The 20,225-nt window shown below is 38.5% G+C and overlaps 1 protein-coding gene across 3 annotated transcripts in view; it reads left to right on the forward strand.

The window, feature by feature from the left end:
• dcc (DCC netrin 1 receptor) overlaps nucleotides 1-20,225 on the forward strand; it is an 842,366-nt gene that overhangs the window by 740,375 nt on the left and 81,766 nt on the right. For all 3 annotated transcript variants that reach the window (XM_039750409.1, XM_039750410.1, XM_039750411.1), the window contains exons 20-22: nucleotides 6,722-6,916; nucleotides 10,562-10,594; nucleotides 16,099-16,164. In XM_039750409.1, the coding sequence (XP_039606343.1) occupies nucleotides 6,722-6,916; nucleotides 10,562-10,594; nucleotides 16,099-16,164 (294 nt within the window). The remainder of the gene's footprint in view (nucleotides 1-6,721; nucleotides 6,917-10,561; nucleotides 10,595-16,098; nucleotides 16,165-20,225) is intronic.

Below are 20,225 nucleotides of genomic sequence, written 5' to 3' on the forward strand. Positions count from 1 at the left end.
TATATACTGCTCACAAAAATTAAAGGAACACTTTAAAGAAACACATTAGATACATCAGATCTCAATATGAAGTTGGATATCTATACAAATAACGACAGGGCAATGTCTTAGGAACAAAAGGATGCCAAATATTTTAATGGAAATAAAAGTTTTCTGCCTACAGAGGGCTCAAATGTGTAGACACCCTAAAATCAGAGTGAAATGAAGATGTGGCAGGCTAGTCCATTTTTTCAAAAACTTAATTTCTGCTACTCAAAATGCTTTTCAGTATCTTGTGTGGCCCCACGAGCTTGTATGCATGCTTGACAACGTCGGGGCATGCTCCTAATGAGACGACGGATGGTGTCTTGTGGCATTTCCTCCCAGATCTGTATGAGGGCATCCCTGAGCTGTTGTACAGTCTGAGGAGCAACCTGGCGGCGCCTAATGGACCGAGACATTTCACGTCTATCACAGCTGCTCAGGGTGAACCTGCTCTCGTCTGTAAAAAGTACAGGGCGCCAGTGGCGGACTTGCCAATTCTGGTGTTCATGAGCAAATGCCAGTCGAGCTCCACGGTGCTGGGCAGTGAGCACAGGGCCTACAGGACGTCGGGCCCTCAGGCCATCTTCACGAAGTCTGTTCCTGATTGTTTGGGTAGAGACATTCACACCAGTGGCCCTCTGGAGGTCATTCTGTAGGGCACGAGCAGTGCTCAGCCTGTTCCGCCTTGCACAAAGGAGCAGGTATCAGTCCTGCTGATGGGTTGAGGACCTTCTACGGCCCTGTCCAGCTCTCCGAGAATAACAGCCAGTCTCCTGAAATCTCCTCCATGTTCTGGAGATTGTGCTGGGAGACACATTAAACCTTCTTGCTGCAGCACGTGGATGTGCCATCCTGGAGAAGTTGGACAACCTGTGCAACTTCTGTAGGGTTAAGGAATCGCCTCATACTGCCAGTAGAGATGATTACTCAAGCCAAAACTAGCACGAGTGGAAAACCAGCCAAAAAAGATCAAGAGGGAGAAACTTGAAATGACCTCCACATGTAAAACCAGTCCTGTTTTGAGGGTTTTCTAATTGTTGCCACTTTAGTGCACCTGTCGTTAAGTCCATGAACACCAATACAGCTGAAAGTGATTAACAATGACCTCAGCTGCTTAACCAACCAGAAAATTATCAGACAGGTTTAATTGATTTCATACCAGGCCCAATAAAAAAAGTGTTTCTTTAATTTTTGCGAACAGTGTGTGTGTGTGTATATATATATATATATATATATATATATATATCTGTATATATATATATATATATATATATATATATATATATATATATATATATATTGTGGTCCCGGCCGGGACGCCAGGAGGACGGAGGAGGGCTTGTGCCTCCTCCAGACCGCGAGGGCGCCCGCCCTGGTTCTGTTGGGGGCATGTTAGAGGGCTTGGAAGCCCAGCCCTGTAGGGACCCGTGGCCACCGCCAGGCAGCCCGATGCCGGTTTATCCCGTGTGGTCGGCGGCCGGGGCTGGAGCCCGGCCGGGACACCTTGGAGGACCAGAGGAGGGCGGGGGCCTCCTCCAGACCGAGAGGGGCGTCCGTCCTGGTTATGCAGGAGGCCTCGGGTAGGGGGCTTAGAAGCCCAGCCCTGTAGGGACCCGTGGCCACCGCCAGGCGGCGCCCAGTGCCTAATTATCCGGGAGCCGGCACTTCCGCCACACCAGGAAGTGCCGGGGGGAAGACGACAGGGACACCCGGACGGCTTCCGGGTGCGCAGCCGGCACTTCTGCCACACAGGGGTGTGGCTAGTGCTAATTGCCGGGAGCAGCTGGAGCCCATCCGGTTCCCATAAAGGCGCCTCCTCCAGTCATTGGTGGATGTCGGGAGGAAGCAGACAGAGCTGAGAGAGAGGACGGAGGCGGCCAGAAAGGCACAGAGACTGTGGGCCTGGACATTGGGGAAATCGGAGCAAGAAGGCACTGGGGGTGCACGTGAGCAAAAACTGTAAATAATAGTATTGTAAATAAACGTGTGTGGGTGAAAATATGCTGTCCGTCTGTCTGTGCCAGGGCCAGCTTTCACTATATATATATATATATATATATATATATATATATATATATATATATATATATATATATATATATATATATATATATATATATAGTCACAGATTGCCAGGGTCCTTGTCCGGCTTCTTCACTGTGAGGACCGGGGGAGCAGACTTGGCCAGAACAGTTCCTCCCCAGCGGTTGGAGTGGTGCCTTGGACTCCAGCAGGGTTTCATGGAAGATGGAGTTGGATGTAGCTCTGTTGGGATCAGGGGGTGCTGCTGAGCCTTGGAGAGCATCTCTTCTGCCGCACCTGGAAGTGCTGCCAGAATTAGGTCAATGAGCACCTGGAGCACTTCTGGGTGCCTTATAAAAGGAGACAGCAGCCACTACTCAGGGAGCCAGAGTCGGGAGGCAGAGGACGCAGCTTGCCAGGAGGGGAGTAGAGGCGGAAGAAGAATATTGAAGATGAAGGAAAGAAACAGAAAAGAAGGACTGTGAGCATTGTTGGGGATTGGTGCATTTTGTGGTGCTGTATAACAAAGAAGAAAATAAACGTGTGTGTGTTTTGGACTTTGGACTTGGACTGTATATATATATATATATATATATCCTGTAAAAAGCCAAGACTCCTAGGAACTATTAAAATCTTCAGGAACAAAATTGATATACAGAGTCGGCAGTTTGTTTTGCGGACATGCTCGCCCCCCTTGTCTTTCAGCGACTAAGCGAGTTTCTCTGTCGTTTGTCTTTCACTTTCACAGAGCTTTCAGCTTCATGCTGTAGCCTCGTACTTCTTTCTTCTTCTGACTCGTTAATTTGGAGCCACCTTGCCGGCTCTTTGAGCTTCACAGTGTAGCCTCGCACTTCAGGGCCTTACAGACAGACACACACACTACCACGCATAGACGTTTATACATATAAGATATATATCTATAAGTAACCGAGAGTTACATTGGAAATTGCGGTCACAGAGACATGTAGGACAGTTTAATTGGCAGCTTTAATTTAGACCTGTTTGAGTGAGTAAGTTTGTGTGTCCTGAGATGAAATGACACATCATCCAGGTTGGGCTCCTTCTGTGCATCCAGTACTGCTGGCACCAAATCGAGCCCCCCACTACCAAACACTGGATTAAGCATTTTTGAGCATGTATTTATAATCATCTCTTGGCAGAAAAACACAAGACATTTTATAGAGTAAGAAGTTTACCACCATATTACTTACTGTAGAATTATGATTTAAACACAAATAAATCATGTAAACAGATGTCGTCCATATTTGGTTAAAAAGAAGGAACCAAGACATCAAGCCAAAGAAAATAAAATTCTTTAGCTGCTCAAAAGTATCCAGTAGAAATCCTAGCAGCTATTTAACCTAGGGAAGTAAATATTGTGACTTGCTTTCTACTATTTGCCTTGAGCTCTTGTTACATGGTCTCTTGCCTTCGTAGCTCAACTTGCCAGTCTTTTGCTTGGTCGCGATGTTCATCATCAATCTTTCTTTCATAGAGGGCCTGTCATGGTGATCATTGTCACAGTGCTAATAAAATTCACTTCATGCCACAAAACAAGATCGCATGTTATCTGTAGTAGTGGGTGCTGCAAAACTTGGTGAGAGCATGTGCTGAAAATAGAACTTCAAAGCTGTACTTTAAGGCTGATGTAATGGCTGGAAAATGATGGCCTGGTATTGAGAGGTGTGTAATGCCTAAAATGAAGGGCCTTTATAGTTACTCTGAAATAAAAAGAATTGTAATGCATTAGGCCAGCTGTGGGGTTAAGTGGTTTATCACCTTTGGCATACAGAACTCATTCACTGCTATACTGCAGTCAATAATAACTGATAGGAGTAGATCTCTATTTTTTCAGAAGGCACACACTTTCTGAAAAATAAGTTATTATTGCAAGCCCAGAAACAAATCTGCACACACCACATAATGTGCATCAGAGGATAGGACACTCGAGCATTAGAGGAAAAGGAAGCATTCAAGTTTGTTTTTAATTCTGGTTTGACTTAAAGCATACAAACAACTGCGGGGTTTAATCTGGCAGGCATTACATACATTATAACCCAGCGTCAAAAACTTCTTATACAAAAGTCAGTAACCAGTTTGACAAAAGAATAAAACACTTGCAGAAATGTTTTAAAATGAATCCACAAACTTTGGTAATTATGCTTAAAATAAAATCACACCAATGACATGACACAGCTAAACTTGTGTGACTCTGATCCCAGACAACAAGCCATCATGTCTTTGTAATGGACACTGAAATGGCAGCACCCACAAAAACACAAATTAGACTGAAGCATTAAATTAACTAGTTCAAAAACAAAGTGAAAATAAAATAAAATTCTACATGATTAAAAACCTAAATAAATAAATAAATAAGTAAATAAAGGAAAATGTGCTAAGCTCGGGATAAAACTAACAAAGTACGAGCATTTATCATATAGAAACTATTAGCGCATTATCGTCATCATTCGAATAAGAGTTGCAGGAACATTAGAAAGTTGCTTATCTGTCACTGAGTTTTTGTGCCCAAATTGTGTGGTTTGGTGGAAACATGTCCAAGGGATAAATGGTTTGATGACTTTCAACAAAAAGCACTAAGCTTTTAGACTATTGTGACAAAGAAACAGCAGCAGCCAGGCATGGTGCCTGCGGCTTAGTATCATGTTTAAGTATTATTTACAACATTACAATTCTTTACAAGCTCTTTCTTCTACTCTTCCACACTGCAGCCATGAACTGATGCAAGCATTAATGTCTTTTTGGAAATTTACATTTTTAAAGGAACCTTATTCTACACCTCAAATGCTGGCACAAATTCACAGAATACTTTTATATAGGTTTATATACAGTATGCTAGCAAAATCTATACTGAAATAGTTAAAACAAATTACATCTGTGTCTCCTTAACCATTTAAGTCATAAATCACAGTGACACGCTAATTATTGATTATATTTTCTGCACTTTCCACTGTTGCTGTTGGGCAGCAGCATATTTTTCAAAAATTGAAGCAAGCTTCCTTAAAATTAATTATACATGGGAATTAGGAACAAGTTAAAGAGAAAAACCAAGCATCACATTCGCACAGGTTCTTTACATTTCAAAGGGTCCACCTAGCTTATTGAAATAGTGTGCAAGCACAATCCATTTGCAGTTTACTGCAAGACGAATACATAAGGTTTAAAAGAACTGCTGAATTGTTCTTTCTTTTCTTTCTTTCTTTCTTTCTTTCTTTCTTTCTTTCTTCAGAACATGCTAGGACTGATGGGCAGAATGATGAATAGCTCTACTATGATAATTTAAAATGGAACACAATGCACTTCACCTTAATACTATAGCATTCAGAACTGAAATAGACTCTTAAAAAGAAATTAAGTTACTTGGTGCTGATGCTTAGCTGCACTGGGCTGCTTCACTTGTTGAATGTACAAATTCTGAAATATGTGATATAAAATGGCACAAAGTACAATTTGTACATTAGAATAAGTAATCTATCTATCTATCTATCTATCTATCTATCTATCTATCTATCTATCTATCTATCTATCTATCTATCTATCTATCTATCTATCTGTCCTTCAGTAAACCATCTTCAGTACTCACATATAAAATGTAACTTTAAAGACTTAAATAAAAGTTTCATTTTTATGATAAATTCTGTAATGCAGTAGGGCCTATAGTGGGTTGGACAATGACTGACTGACTGACTTGACAGTAGAGCCATATCATGGAGTTTGAACATCATTGTAAGTGCTACAAGCCTGATTCTGGGTGATCAACATTTGCCACTGACTATTTTCCAGTGAAATTAATCTATCTATCTATCTATCTATCTATCTATCTATCTATCTATCTATCTATCTATCTATCTATCTATCTATCTATCTATCTATCTATCTATCTATCTATCTATCTATCTATCTATCTATCTATCTATCTATCTATCATGGTGACTTTCCTATTTTCCAAATACGTACTGATAACTACATGTGCCACTGAATGCTATAAATAGCTCTTTCAATATTTGAATGAAGTCAAAGTAGATCTCTGATTTTTATTCAGTTAGAAATACAAGTCAAAGTCAAATGTAATAAATCAACTTTGCAAGTCAACTAGATGCATGATACAAGATCCAAAATAATTATTTAATTCATAGGTAAGTTAGAGTTGAAACATTGTGGCCTTGAATTTTCTAATTCATGACTATGTGAGCCCTACAACATTGTACAAATTGAGGAGATTGTTAAGCTGATAAGATATTTTGTATGCCAAGTATTTTAAAACCTGTACACTGTTGAAAGACATCAAGGTATTCCTTTTGTCAGATTGTCAATATGAATCATTGGCTTGTTCCAGATGTTTTCTTTGTCTCTGCTCGGTTACTCAGGGGTTTGTATAGTCTATATTTTTATGTAGCCATAACTTCCAATATGTAAGTGCATCCTGGAATCTGTTGGATTCATGTTTGTTGATGGTTTTGATAATTTCAAAATGTCAGAGCCCTGCAGAGTTTCCTTTAATCAAACCAAGAGCAGATGAAGTTCCTTTATTGTGTCAATTAGAACATCTGGAATGACTACGCCTTCTGTTCTCTTTGTAATTTCAATGTGGGGACATGACAATTCTAGTAGGTTAATGGTTTTAACTGTTTTTGTCCTGTTAATTTATTTTCCCAAGGATACATTCTCTTCTACACGCTTGACAAGAACATGCCAATTGATGACTGGGTAATGGAGTCCATTAGTGGAGACCGCCTCACTCACCAGATCATGGACCTCAACCTTGACACTGTTTACTACTTCCGCATCCAGGCCAAGAATGCAAAGGGAGTCGGCCCGCTGTCTGACTCCATTCTCTTCAGAACACCCAAAGGTTGGAAATGTCTCACAAAACTGTTTGTCAGTAGCCAGAGCAAATTTGTTTTTGATGAAATTACAAAAGAAAATGGACATTAGTGTTATTGTGGACAGTTTAGATAAACAAACACAATCCTAATAGTAGGTTTGAAGACCCTCCTGGAATGCCAGGTACAGTATATTTTAAAAATGTTCTAAAGGCCTATAGCGTAGCAATCAGCAGGAGTAAAGCATAAATTGATTGCAGTTGTTAGAAAGGAGACCTAGAAGCACTAGAAGTGGTATCTCAAGCGGCAAATCAATCATTCTCCTCTGAAAGCACATTTAGACTTTTTCCAACTGATTAAAACAAAACAGGTTTCTTTCATTTGCTCACAGACAATTTGTTTAAGTCTCCACAACAATTTTGTCAGTTCGCACAGCCAGAAAAAATCTCATCAATAAGTGCGTTTAGAAGAAGACACATTTCAAACTAAAAAACAGATATTTTTTTAAATAAACAAAATGGTAAATATGAAATCCAGGTGGCTGTCTGTGGAGAATTAAAAAGAAAGATGCTGGTCTGTGAAAACCGATGGCCCAGTTTAGCCTTTTTTGTCACATTTTCTGACTATAGCTTTGATGTGTAATAAAGAGAGAGAATGAGCTACATATAAAGATAGTTAAACAGATAGATAGCAATGTAATAATAATAATAATACATGTATTTATATTGCAATCTTTCCCTTTTCAAAATGTAATATTATATTTAAGTATTTAAAGTGACAGTACTATTCAGATGAAAATGAACATATAGCATTAGAACGCCATTGGACTATTCCTGTAGCTTATTTACATTGATACAGTTATTTGTTGTTGCAATTCTAGCGTTTAACATGGGACTGTAAAAAGTATCACAAATCTAATACAGTATTTCCCATAAATGTACCTTTTTTAATCTAGTAAACATTTCTGAGGCGCTATTGATGCCAAATCAATGCCACAAAATGTGTAACTGATGACATAAATACACTGTATGATGCTTTGAAATGTAATTTTACAGATAAAATGTAATAATTCTAGATAAACAATAATCATTACCAGTTAGAAAAGAATTATTGTTCATATTTAGTTTTGAAAGAGTTGTTTGGTGTCTCAGCATATTATACCACTACAGTTTTTAGAATTTAGAAGCTTTTTTGGGTAATTCTTTAACAGTAGTGCTCATAATATTTGATTTAATTTATAATATTTGATAATATTTAAGTTAAGGATGTACTCCTTACCACACTTACTTACTCAAGTATGGCTGTTGGGTACTTTAATACAACACTGCAGATTTTATTCTAATATTACAGTATACAGTGGATTCAGAAAATACTAGACTCTCTCTTAAAATCTGTCATTCATATAAATATTCATACTCATAATTTAGTACTTTGTAAAAATCCTTTTTGCAACAATTATAGCTTCAAGTTTTCATTGGTAAATAACTACAAGCTTTGCACACATGGATATGGACGAATTTATCTCATTCTTCCTAGCAGCTCTTCTCAAGCAACATTCAATTGGGTGGGAAACATCTGTAAACTGCCATCTTTAGGTCTCCCCAATTGGACTTTGCACTCAGGTTGTTTGCTTCGGGTCATTTTAATGCTGAAAGGTAAAGCACCAGTCTGAGGTAGCGTGTGCTTTGGAGCAGGCTTTCTACAAGGATCTCTCAGTTCTGACCAGTTTTCCTGTCCCTGTCACTGAGAAGAACTCCATAGCATGATGTTGCCATCACCATGCACCACTAGAGGGATGGTGTTAGGCAGATGATAAGCAGTGCCTGGACTTCACCAGGTGTAGTGCTTGGAGTTCTGCCCAAAGAGTTCATTTTTTGTCTTATCAGACCAGAGAACATTTTTCTCATGCTCTCAGACTCCTTTAAATTTTGTTTGACAAAGTCTTAATGGGATGTCCATTCTACCATAAACTCCTGATTGATGAAGTGCTACTGAGAAGGCTGTCCTGCTGTCAGGTTATCCAATCCCAGCAGAGGACTTTTGAAGCTCTGTTAGAGTAACCATTGGGTTTTTGGTCACTTCCCTTACCAGGATCCTTCTTGCCCGGTTGGGAGACCAATTCTGTGGAGAGTCCTGGGATTTACAAACATCTTCTGTTCCACAATCACTCCCACTGGGCTCCTAGGATCACTCAAAGCTTTATAATTGGTTTTAATACCCTTTCCCTGATCTGTGCCTACAATTTTATCAGAGAGGTCTACGGAGAGTACACAGGTGTGTGCTCTTCTGAACTATATTCAAATAATTCACTTTACCACATGTAGACTCCAATCAAGTTTTTGAAACATCATAAGGATAATTAAAGCAAACAGGATAGACCTGATCACAGCAAAGGGCCTGAATATTTACAGAAATAAGAGATAATGACAAAGTGAAAACATTTGTTTATCCACTTAAAAATAAATGTACAGCACAATAAAGTGTGGAGAAAATGAAGGGGTCTGAATACTTTCTGAATCCACTGTATATGTGCATCTTTTAAAGTAACAGTAGAGGTGAGACAGCAACAGGTAGTTTTGTGCACGTTCATATATCAAGGAGCCACAGACAGACAGATAGATAGATAGATAGATAGATAGATAGATAGATAGATAGATAGATAGATAGATAGATAGATAGATAGATAGGTTCCTCATCACTCCATCAATTTTAGACAACTATTTCTGTGAAGTGCCTTTATTGTAGCGTGACTGCGAATGCCACCATTTACAGTTACATATCTCCATGTTTGAATAGATTGCTGGAAAATTGCTCAGTCCTCCATGTTTCAACTTTCCGAATCCCGGGTCTCCATGTTTTTGTACTAAACTTTATTTCAGGTGTCTATTTAGCACTCCTTTCCATCATATTAGTTGACCGTCTAAATTCTTACTCTCAGATTGCCCATGCTGTAGTTCATATCACAAGGTGGTCTCTCTCTCTCTCTCTCTCCCACCAGGAAATTCACAACATTAGAGTTGCTAAACATAATAAGAAATCATTTATTTTAAACACATAGACACATTTACTAAAGATATAGACATTCTAGTTCCAATGTGGCTAGGGTGATGTAGGACTGTGATATTGGACATAAAAAAATTACAAAGAGCTGGAAACAATATTGACACCTGCTTTGCAATCGTGTGATGGACCGGTGAGGGAAAAGCCTTAATAGACTACAGGTTGGTTTCACCTTTTCGCTTATTTGTGAAACAAGAAACAAGAGAAAACATGAGCTGCTGTATATAGAGGCATCAGAAGTAAATGATTATTATGTGAAGTTAAGAACTGAAATTGCAGCAAAATCTCTTTTCTTTGTCAAACTATTTTCTAATACTTGAAGATGTGCTCTCCCTTGTCTGATTTCTCATCACATGTTTGCAGTTATTAAAAGGATTGCATTATCCAGATACATGGTGCTTTAAAAAAACACATTTAGTATAGTGTTCAAACTGTTTCCATTTTTGGAAAAGGTTAAATGCTCCCTTTGCCTTAAAGAGAAAATAGAAAGTGTCTGTATTCTGAGATTCTTTTCATTGTGAAGCACCAGACTCCCTGTTTCCTCAATCTCTTTGTCAGAAAGCAGTTTTAAATCTAATAACATTATCTTCTTTTCTTTTTCCTTTTTCCTGCAGTGGAACACCCTGACAAAATGGCTAATGACCAAGGTACTTTGTCCCCAATCTGTCAAGACATTTTTTTTGTTACCTGCTGCTCTCTATTGTTGTTCCAGGAATGAAGCACATCACCACTTTATGTGCTGATTTACGTGTATGTTCACTTCAGCATGCCAGAGCCTGTGTGATAATTGATCTAATTAATAAAGTTACATGTGAGAAACCCAAAGATGTACATTATCAGTAGAGAAAATCCCATTATTTACTTCTGTACTGGTGAAAGTCCAATGTCAGCTCATCTTTAGGAGATTAATTTTAAGTAACTTTGAAAGTCCATCTTTCTGGCATTTCATGTAAAATAATCCTGTAAAGTCAGTATAAAGAGTGTGAGTCTGTTGTATATTCCTTGACTAATTCTGGCTTGAAAGGAGTGAAATATTAGCGATGGTGAAAATGTGCTAAGCTAGTATAGCAAACATTGATGAGTCCCACTAACAGCTTTGCACTGAATATCTTTTTCTGTCAGCTAAATATTTAAAACCAGAAAGCAGAAATCAATTATTCATTGCTTGTTGTGTTATTTATGTATTTATTTTTACTAGCTCTTATCTGGTCAGTAAGCTTATAATATTAAGAAAACATTTTCACATAGTGCCATGGGCCTATGTAAAACATACTGTACTCTTAAAACTTACAAGAGTGAATCATTTACACTCAAAAAATATATTACTTTCAAAATATTCTGGCCCAAATCAGGGCCTTAATTATGGCTTTTATATTGTACGCTACCACATGACATTTACTTAAAACTATTTAAGAGCACTAGAAATGAACTATTTAAGAGCACTAGAAATACCTTCATACCTTTTATGATTTTGAATAATAAAGTCCTATGATGTGTATTTAAATATGAATAGCACAAGGTGCAGAATGCTTCAAATTTGACAGTTACCAGATTGCTACTAGAAGCGGTTTTACGAGCAGCACAGTGGTAAATGCTGTTTCCTCACTAATCCATTGTCCTGGGATCAAATCCCACTCTCACTTACTCACATCGGTGTGGATTGTACATGTTTTTCTTTGTGTCTCCCCCAGGTACTCGGTTTTTCTTCCGATATTCAAATTTCAGATTAGGCCTATGTCAATGTGTGCGCAACTGCACCTTGTGTTGAACTGGCATCCACTCCAGTGTCAGAAATTTGTATTAATGTGAGAAAAAGAATTGACTGATTGATGCTAATTAATTGTCAGTTTGACCTTTGGCAATGCCAGCAATTAATTATTTAATAAGGCTCCCATGTCATTTTCCATACCTTTCTCAGGGTGGAGTGGTGCCTCTGAGGCTAAGGATTTGCACTGGCAAGCGAAAGGTTGCTGGTTCGAATCCCATAAATGCCAAAGTGACTCTACTCTGTTGGGCCCTTGAGCAAGACCCTTAACTTGCAATTGCTCCGTCCTGGGTATGACATTAATCTTCATCCAGCCCAACATGTAGGCCCTCCAAGCTGTAGGGAAAAAACCCTGGGGGTGGTTGGCATAATTGACACTCCAGCCACCCCAAAAAACCTCACACTGGTTCCATTCCATTTGAAATAGTGTGGTGCTGAGGTGTCACCTGTTGCATGGCTGCACTCGGCTCATAATGTGGGATCCTGAGTTGGTTTGTCATGTGGTGGGTATGCCAATGCTCTTTATCAGCACATGCTCCTAATTTCTTTCTCTCTAAGTGGGGTTTCCAGCTATAGATTAAGGTGAATAAAACACACTTTAATAAACAAAGTAATAACATTTATTTAAAATGGTTCATAGAAATATGGTAACTATATATATATCGACATAGATACATAGATCCTGTATTGTCCACAGTAAATTATACTGTATGGATGACATATTTTGCAACCTGGCTTAAAGAATGAAATCGAGGAGGCACGTTTCACTCAGGAAAGAAGCCTTTTATTCAGTTCAGTCCTACAGTGGATTGATGAGCTCAATATAACAGTATTTTTACACCTTGGGCAAGATAGGAATTAATTCTTTGTTCTTCAATCCCAGTAATGTTTCCCATTAGTCTTTTTCGAATACTGACATTGGCAGCGTAACTGGGAATAGAGACTGCTACATTGGTCTGAGGCCCATCATAGAAGAACAGTTACAAGCAAGGCAGGTTCATCATTTGTCATGCTGTGAGGTCCTGTTATTCAGCCTTAAGCACAATTGGATGTTGATGTTTTCAAGGTATTTGAAACTTGTGCTGTTAGCACAATACCTTGGCCCAACCAAACAACGTGAACTTCATATTACAATATAGAATAAGTAATACAACTCAGTAAAACCAATAGTAGCAAAAAGTAGGAAGTATATTTGAAAGAGTCTTATTGAAAGATACTTATGTAAGGGTATAGATGATGACGAAGATGAGCCCCTTCAAGCCCAGGAGCATAGCTGCTTAAAACATTTCTTCGATCGGCTGAGGTCTTTTATATGCAATTTCAGTGAGAATGCAGACGTCTGGTCTGGGTGACAGTGAGGGTCTTTTCTTTTGTTTCTTGTGTTTTTTCTGTGCAGCATACATCCTAAAGTTAAAGGGTCACTCCAAGTGGAGTTAACAATGATTACATAAATGACTGATAGCCCTAAAACGTTATTATGTTTACATAAGAAAATTGTGTTCTTATCCCAAGCTAATGCCCATGCTAATCCTAATTACCACCAGGCTAATAAATAAGGTAAAAATTACAAGTTCAAATCAATAAATATTCAAAGTGTAAAACAATGCCTGGCAGATTGCATAGTTCAATATGGCTTGTATGAATGCTAGGTGGCCCCTTTAAACCCAACAGACAGACGCTCAGGACACCAGGATAAAGCACTAAGCAGTATTTTAATACTTTTTTATTCTATAAATAGTGCCCCTAAGCACCACAGCCACAACTAATACAAGTAAATACAATAATCAACACAATTTTCTCTCTGTCTTTTCTCCTCCACAACTCCCAGCAAGTTTTGTCCACCTCCACCTGACTCTGGCTAGCCTGCTGGGTGTTTCACAGCCCTTTATATAGTCCTTGACCCAGAAGTGCTTCTGCTCTTCCTCCCACATGACTTGCCAGCACTTCTGGGTCAGAAGAAGAATTCAAGTTTCTGATAAGCCTGGAAGTACTTGGTTTCCATTCTCATGATCCACTAGTACTTCTAGACTAGGTGAGAACTTTGTCTCCCAGCTTCTTCCCACAGCGTCCCCTGGGGTCACCCACAGTACCCAGCAGGGCTGTATTGCCAAACTCCATGTCCCATAGTACCCTGTGGTAATCCAGGGCACCACTGCAGTCCAGGGAAGCTGCCATCTAGCATCTTGAAGCAGTGTCCTAGAAAAGCTGTCTTCCCCCATCCTTCCATCTCAGGGGCATTCCAGCCTGGTTGAGCTGCCAGCCGTCTCTTACACTTGTTTGAAAAGCAATGATCCAGTGAGTTAATCCATCTTAAACTAGTCTTACTTTTTATTGCAGTCCATCTAAAATTCACAATTCAGATTTGGATTGTTTGAACATTCATTCCTCAGTATGGCTATCGTCACACACCGGAATAGACTGATACTCCACCTCTTAGCCCCTCTGCCTTCTGTCTCTGACCCTACTCCCTGAGTCCGTTGTATATCAATGGCTCCTATGCACTGGTAATGTGATGGAAGACATGTATAAGAGAATCAAGCACAGTTTTTTCACTCAAGCATTTATAGCCTTGCCTTTTCAACAGACAGTGTCCAATTCTCCCTGGTTATAGTAACTTTGCTTCAGGTGTTTTTAATGTTTGCTTTGTTTTTGGATTTTGTCTTTTATCCTTGAGTTTTTTGGAAACTTTTGTCTAAATCGTTTTGCCTTCTCCATTTATAACTGCCAGCCCGTGTTTAGGATTCTACTGTGTGGATTATCTTGTTCAAATAAATGATTTTATTTTTTGATATTTTACATTTTCAACAATCCATGTCTGCTATTCTTTTCCTAATATGGATCCTGCTTGCAGTGTATGCAGTCAGCTGCATTTTACAGAGCGGGCAGCTTTGCAGCATTCTGCTGGTCCACTCTCGTGTGTGGAAGCACTGCTATTTGTGAACAGCACTATATGTGCTTTTTACTTTTCTCGCTTACAAAGTATATGGAAAGTATCGTAATTGTCCAAAAATTTGATATTTTGATTTTGATGAATCTCAACATTTTAGACCTCCCTAAGTCCAAAAATACAATTTTTGGAATTATGTGTGTGTGTGTGTGTACGTAAACACGAAAACTTGAGTATGCTTTCACTCCACCAAGTTTTGCATACAAGTATTAGGTACAAAATGTAGATTTCTGTCCACTTTTGGTCTATTTCCTTTCACCAGAAGTGGAACTTTACCTTTTATACATGCAGCGGCAGAGTCCGATTTATTCTTTTGTGACTTTGGTGAAACCAAAGCGTACCTGACAGTGGGGGTGTGTTCATGTCCTTATCGAATTTGCAAAGAAAATTAACGAGACATACAAAAGGACGTAGCTCTGCTAGAGAATGTCCAAAGAAGAGGTACTAGGCTGATTCTAGGAGTGAGAGAAATGAGCTTTGAGGGTGGATTGAAGGAGTTACATTTTTTCAGTTTAAGCAAATGGAGAGAAAGAGGAGACGTGATTGAAGTATTTAAATTTACATGAAAGAAATTAGTACATTGAATCTCAGTTGCTGCTTTAAAATGAATTCTGCATCAAAAGTCTGGGGATATGTGTGGTAACTTGTAAGGGACAGATTTTGCACAAATGTTAGAAGGTTTTTCTTCATGCATAGAACCATAAACACATGGAATAATTTGCCAAGTAGTGCACTGGAGAGCAGGAAATTAGGAAACTTCAAATCTCAACTTGTTTTGGATCATCTAGGTGAGCTTGTTGGACTGAATGGCCTGTTCTTATCACAGTTTTCTTAAAGTTCTAAAACTTAAACTAGGCAGTGACTCCAAATTGAGCGAGCGTGTGGATTTGCCCCATGATAAACTGGTGCTCCATCCCAATTTACTACCTGTGTTGAGCTGGATGTTGCTGGGATCTGGTCAGCTTGTTTATGATACTAAAACTGGATTCACTGAAATGATGGCTGGATAACATTGAAATGTTAACATCCTGATTTCTTATAAGCTACCAGCCCTTAAACAAGCATGATTTTAATGTTCAGACATACATACATATGTAATGCTTACTGTGCAACATAAGGCCATTCATTTTCTTTTAGTAGGTGGGCATGTACATTTATTAGAAAATTGACATGTACTATTTGAAATCTTAAGACCTTGATCCATGCTTACCGATTCACTGCTTTGCCATTTCCATGACGAAAATATTGACATGAAATTAATTTTCAACCTCTGCCTTTTCAGTTTCAATAATTAAGAGACCAGAGGGGAGAAAAGAGCAGCGAACAGAGGACTCTTGACCTCTTTGTAGATTTCTGAACAGCTTTGCTTATCTCACGTAAATTGTGTCATTTGGATTCCTTTCATGCCATTCCTCTAAAAAACCTTTTTTACTCTTTAGGTCGCCATGGTGACGGAGGATATTGGCCGCCTGACACTAATCTGATTGACAGGAGTAGCCTTAACGGTAAGCACTGGGACTAAATTAAACCCAAATCTTGCTACCATTGAGTTTCTTGTAGGGATTATTGCTTTTTTTCATGGGACTGCCTGTTTCCATAATGCACCACATTTACCCAATCCAAATAACTGACATAAACAGGTGCAAAATTGTCATTCTTATTAATAATTGAGACATTACCTTGAGTAAAATAAGTGACATATTTTATCACTAAGTTGATTGTAAATATTAGAATTGCAGTATATTAAATGGATTTTGGTTGTGTCGTGACTTCTAACCTTAATCTTCTAAAGCTGGTGTAGCATTGTGGTTTTGTGATCAGCATTAGTGCCTCATTGCTCCAGGGGCTGACAGTTCGTGGCCTGCAAGTCATCATCTGTGTAAAATTTGCAGTTCTCTCTGTGTCTCTATGGGTTTTCCACTGAATGCTCTAATTTCCTCCAGGATACCAAAAAGGTACATATTTGGATGACTTGCAGCTCTAAATTGGCATGGTATAAGTGAATGTAGGAATGTGAATATTACAATTAACGGCATACTCTCCAGCTTTCTGTAACCCTGGAATAAGTGGGATCCTAAAATGAGTGGACAGATGAATTTGCCTAATTTAGGCAGTTGTGGTGCTACAGTGATTGCCAGTTCTTGTCTTTTAAGAGTTTAAACACCTTTACCAACTCTATGTGGATATTCACCCTAATGCCTGTTTCCTTCAACAAACAAGGGTGCGCATGTTATGTTAACGGGTGACTGTGCACAAGGTCTTGGCAACGTGTGCATGAGTGCACCCTTTAAATTACTAGCATCTGATCCAGATTTAGTAACAATAAAAACTATTTCTTAACTTCAAGAAAGCAATAAATTCTGTTATTGTACATCCATCCATCCATTTTCCAACCCGTTGAATCCGAACACAGGGTCACGGTGGTCTGCTGGAGTCAATCCCAGCCAACACAGGGTGCAATTCAGGAACCAATCCCGGGCAGGGCGCCAACCCACCGCAGGACACACACAACCACACCCACACACCAAACACACACTAGGGACAATTTAGAATCACCAATCCACCTAACCTGCACGTCTTTGGACTGTGGGAGAAACCGGAGTACCCGGAGGAGACACAGGGAGAACATGCAAACTCCACGCAGCGAGGACCCGGGAAGTGAACCCGGGTCTCCTAACTGCGAGTACATGTGGAGCAGAATAGCTTGTCCTGATTATTATATATAATTGTGGAGAACCCACATAATCATCATCTAAAAGTTAGGAATATCAATGACATAGAGTCTTATCACTTTGCCAAGTATTATTTTGCTGTAGACATAACATGGGATTAATGTAGTGTGCGAATTCCGAAAAATATAATATCTATATACAGTACCTATTTGTTATGGGTCTATCTTACTAACAAATAAAATATTAAATCAGTTAGACCCCAATAAACATACTGAGAATCAGAAACTTATTCAGTAGATTCTTGTAGTTATTTCATCTCCATCTTGACCTTGTACACACTAGGAGTTTACAATGCCATTTCTTTGTGTCAATAGTTTTTACAGGAAGCTTTTCCATCTCAGACTGGACTGCAGCAAATGTTAAACACACATGAAGTATGGATGAAAACTGCCAGAAGAGAAACTGAAAGTTATTAAAGTAGTGTACACTATGGCAATACTAAAAAGAAATGGACTGTCTAGAGAACAGATACTGGGTTTAGAAAACAAAATTCTGCAGTACATCACAGATGATACCAACAACAGAAGCAGCATTTACTTCTATAGCACATTTTCAAGCAAAGATTGTAGCTCAAACGGCTTTACAAGATGTCAAAGAAATTAGATATGAGTATGAATGAATAAATCACACACAAAATAGAAGATTGATATGCACTTACATAACGCAGATATTAACCTACATCTTGGTATGAAGAAGAAGAATCTGTTTGCCCCTGTTCAAAACTGAAGTTCTACTCTGTCGAACATTTACTTAATGATTAGGTACTCGGATAAGAACTGTATGGAGACTCGGAGTTTCCACTTTACCAGATATGTGACCATTCATATTCATTTGCTCCCTGTATCTATTTGTTGAGCCTCATCCTGATCAGATTTATGGAAATTCCATTTGCTTTAGCATCTCAAAAAAAACAATCATATAAACATGGCTTCCAATCTCATGCCATTAATGACTATTTGGTGGGCAGGGCATACTTTATAAATCAACAAAACATTGTCAGAACCAGTGATCAGCAATGTGCTAACTGCAGGGATTGATTTTTATTATGAAGAGGACATAATGGAAGCTTGACCTCTTGAAAGCTCTTTCATGACAACATCCTATCTTTTCTGTTTAATTTTTTGATTACTGTTATGTTTCTAAAAGAGTTTTTGGAAACCCGTTGGTGAAAGCAGCCTCTTAACTTATTAGTGTTTATCAGTGAAGAAAGACTGAAAGAAATTGCTCACTTGGCCCCTCCCACTACCCGTCCTGGCGACGTTACATCACATGACTAAAGACTATATACTGTGTAATTAAATTTAGGCAGTAACATTCTAAACCAATTATAGTATTAGTGTAAAATTGCCTCATGAAGAGCTTTTATTTGTTTAAAAACTTTATTTTTTAATATACTCATTATACATAGTCCTTGTTGCTCTAATTAATTGAGTAGTGTTATAGCTGTAAAGAAGTAAACAATTAATTATCATTTATGATGCTTCATTGTCATTTGATTGGCAGCATTTTCAGTTTGATTAGTCATCAAGATATTATGTTTTAATTCTCAAGCAGTTTCCATTTATCTAAACAAAGCAGCCCTGAATTTACTAGGGAGACTTCCAGAAAAGGGGATGACAGAAAAATTAGAGGCCATCATGGCTAATTCTGCTCAGCCTCTCAGTTTCGTTAAGTTAATGTCATGATTTGATTCCGTGTTGATAATGTGCAACGTTTTTGTTTTGCTTTGTAATGTCTTGAACTCCATTTTGGATCCTCAAATGGCGCCATGTGATTCCCATTGTTAGGGTCACTTCCCATGTTTCTAGACATGTGGTCTCTGAGGCTGGGACCCATGATTATCCACACAACGAGATAAAAGGACAGCTTTGAGTTAATTTCCTTATCCAAACTGTGCATACCAAAACTCTTCTAGAAAAAGAGACTAAACTACCTTGTTAACTCTCATCTTGTATGTTACTTTCATTATGAACCATTTTTGTTCTTTCAACTTTGGTACCAACTTCGCATTTTGGGCTTTTGTTTAATTTTGTTATCATCCTTTTATTTATTTTATTTTCTTCAAAAATGTAATTATTTCCCTGCTGGGTGAAGGACTCATGGAGTGTCCTACACCGTGTTAGAGATAAGTGTGACTTGTAAATCCAGTTGCAGGTAGATTGATAAATGCCTTCAACACCCTTACCAAAAACTACATTCCAAAAAGCAGCACTTAGCCAAAAATTTGTGTCAGTGATAGTATTCCTAAAACTTTGGGGCATTTGCAATGCCTTGTTTAAAGAAATCTATTTCTTTCTTCAAGTCACTAATTCATTCTTAAATGACAATTTACAAACAATTATCAAAATATCAAATACTACCCAGAGTACCTGAAAAGCCAAGCAAAATGACACCTTTTAATGGCTAACTAAAAAGATTACAATATGCAAGCTTTCAAGGCAACTCATGCCCCTTCTTCAGGCAATTTTGCCTGAAGAAGGGGCCTGAGTTGCCTCGAAAGCTTGCATATTGTAATCTTTTTAGTTAGCCAATAAAAGGTGTCATTTTGCTTGGCTTTTCTCTACATTCATAATGGCTAACACGGTACAACACCCTAGTACTACAGAGTACCTGACAAAGACAGGTAATAGAATACCTTAAAAACATTCACTATCACTTGCCCTATGTGCCCTTTCAGTGCCTTTCCACTGTATTCATGTGTCTGAACTTCTCTTCACAGACAAATATGGCAAGAATTTTAAATTCATGGAATCCACCCATCATTGCACAAGACTGTTTCTCAACATGTCATCTTGCAATATAGAAATAACAAAAAAGATTATAATATTGTGATT

The sequence above is a fragment of the Polypterus senegalus genome, chromosome 4, assembly GCF_016835505.1.
Source record: "Polypterus senegalus isolate Bchr_013 chromosome 4, ASM1683550v1, whole genome shotgun sequence".
Lineage (NCBI taxonomy): Eukaryota > Metazoa > Chordata > Cladistia > Polypteriformes > Polypteridae > Polypterus > Polypterus senegalus.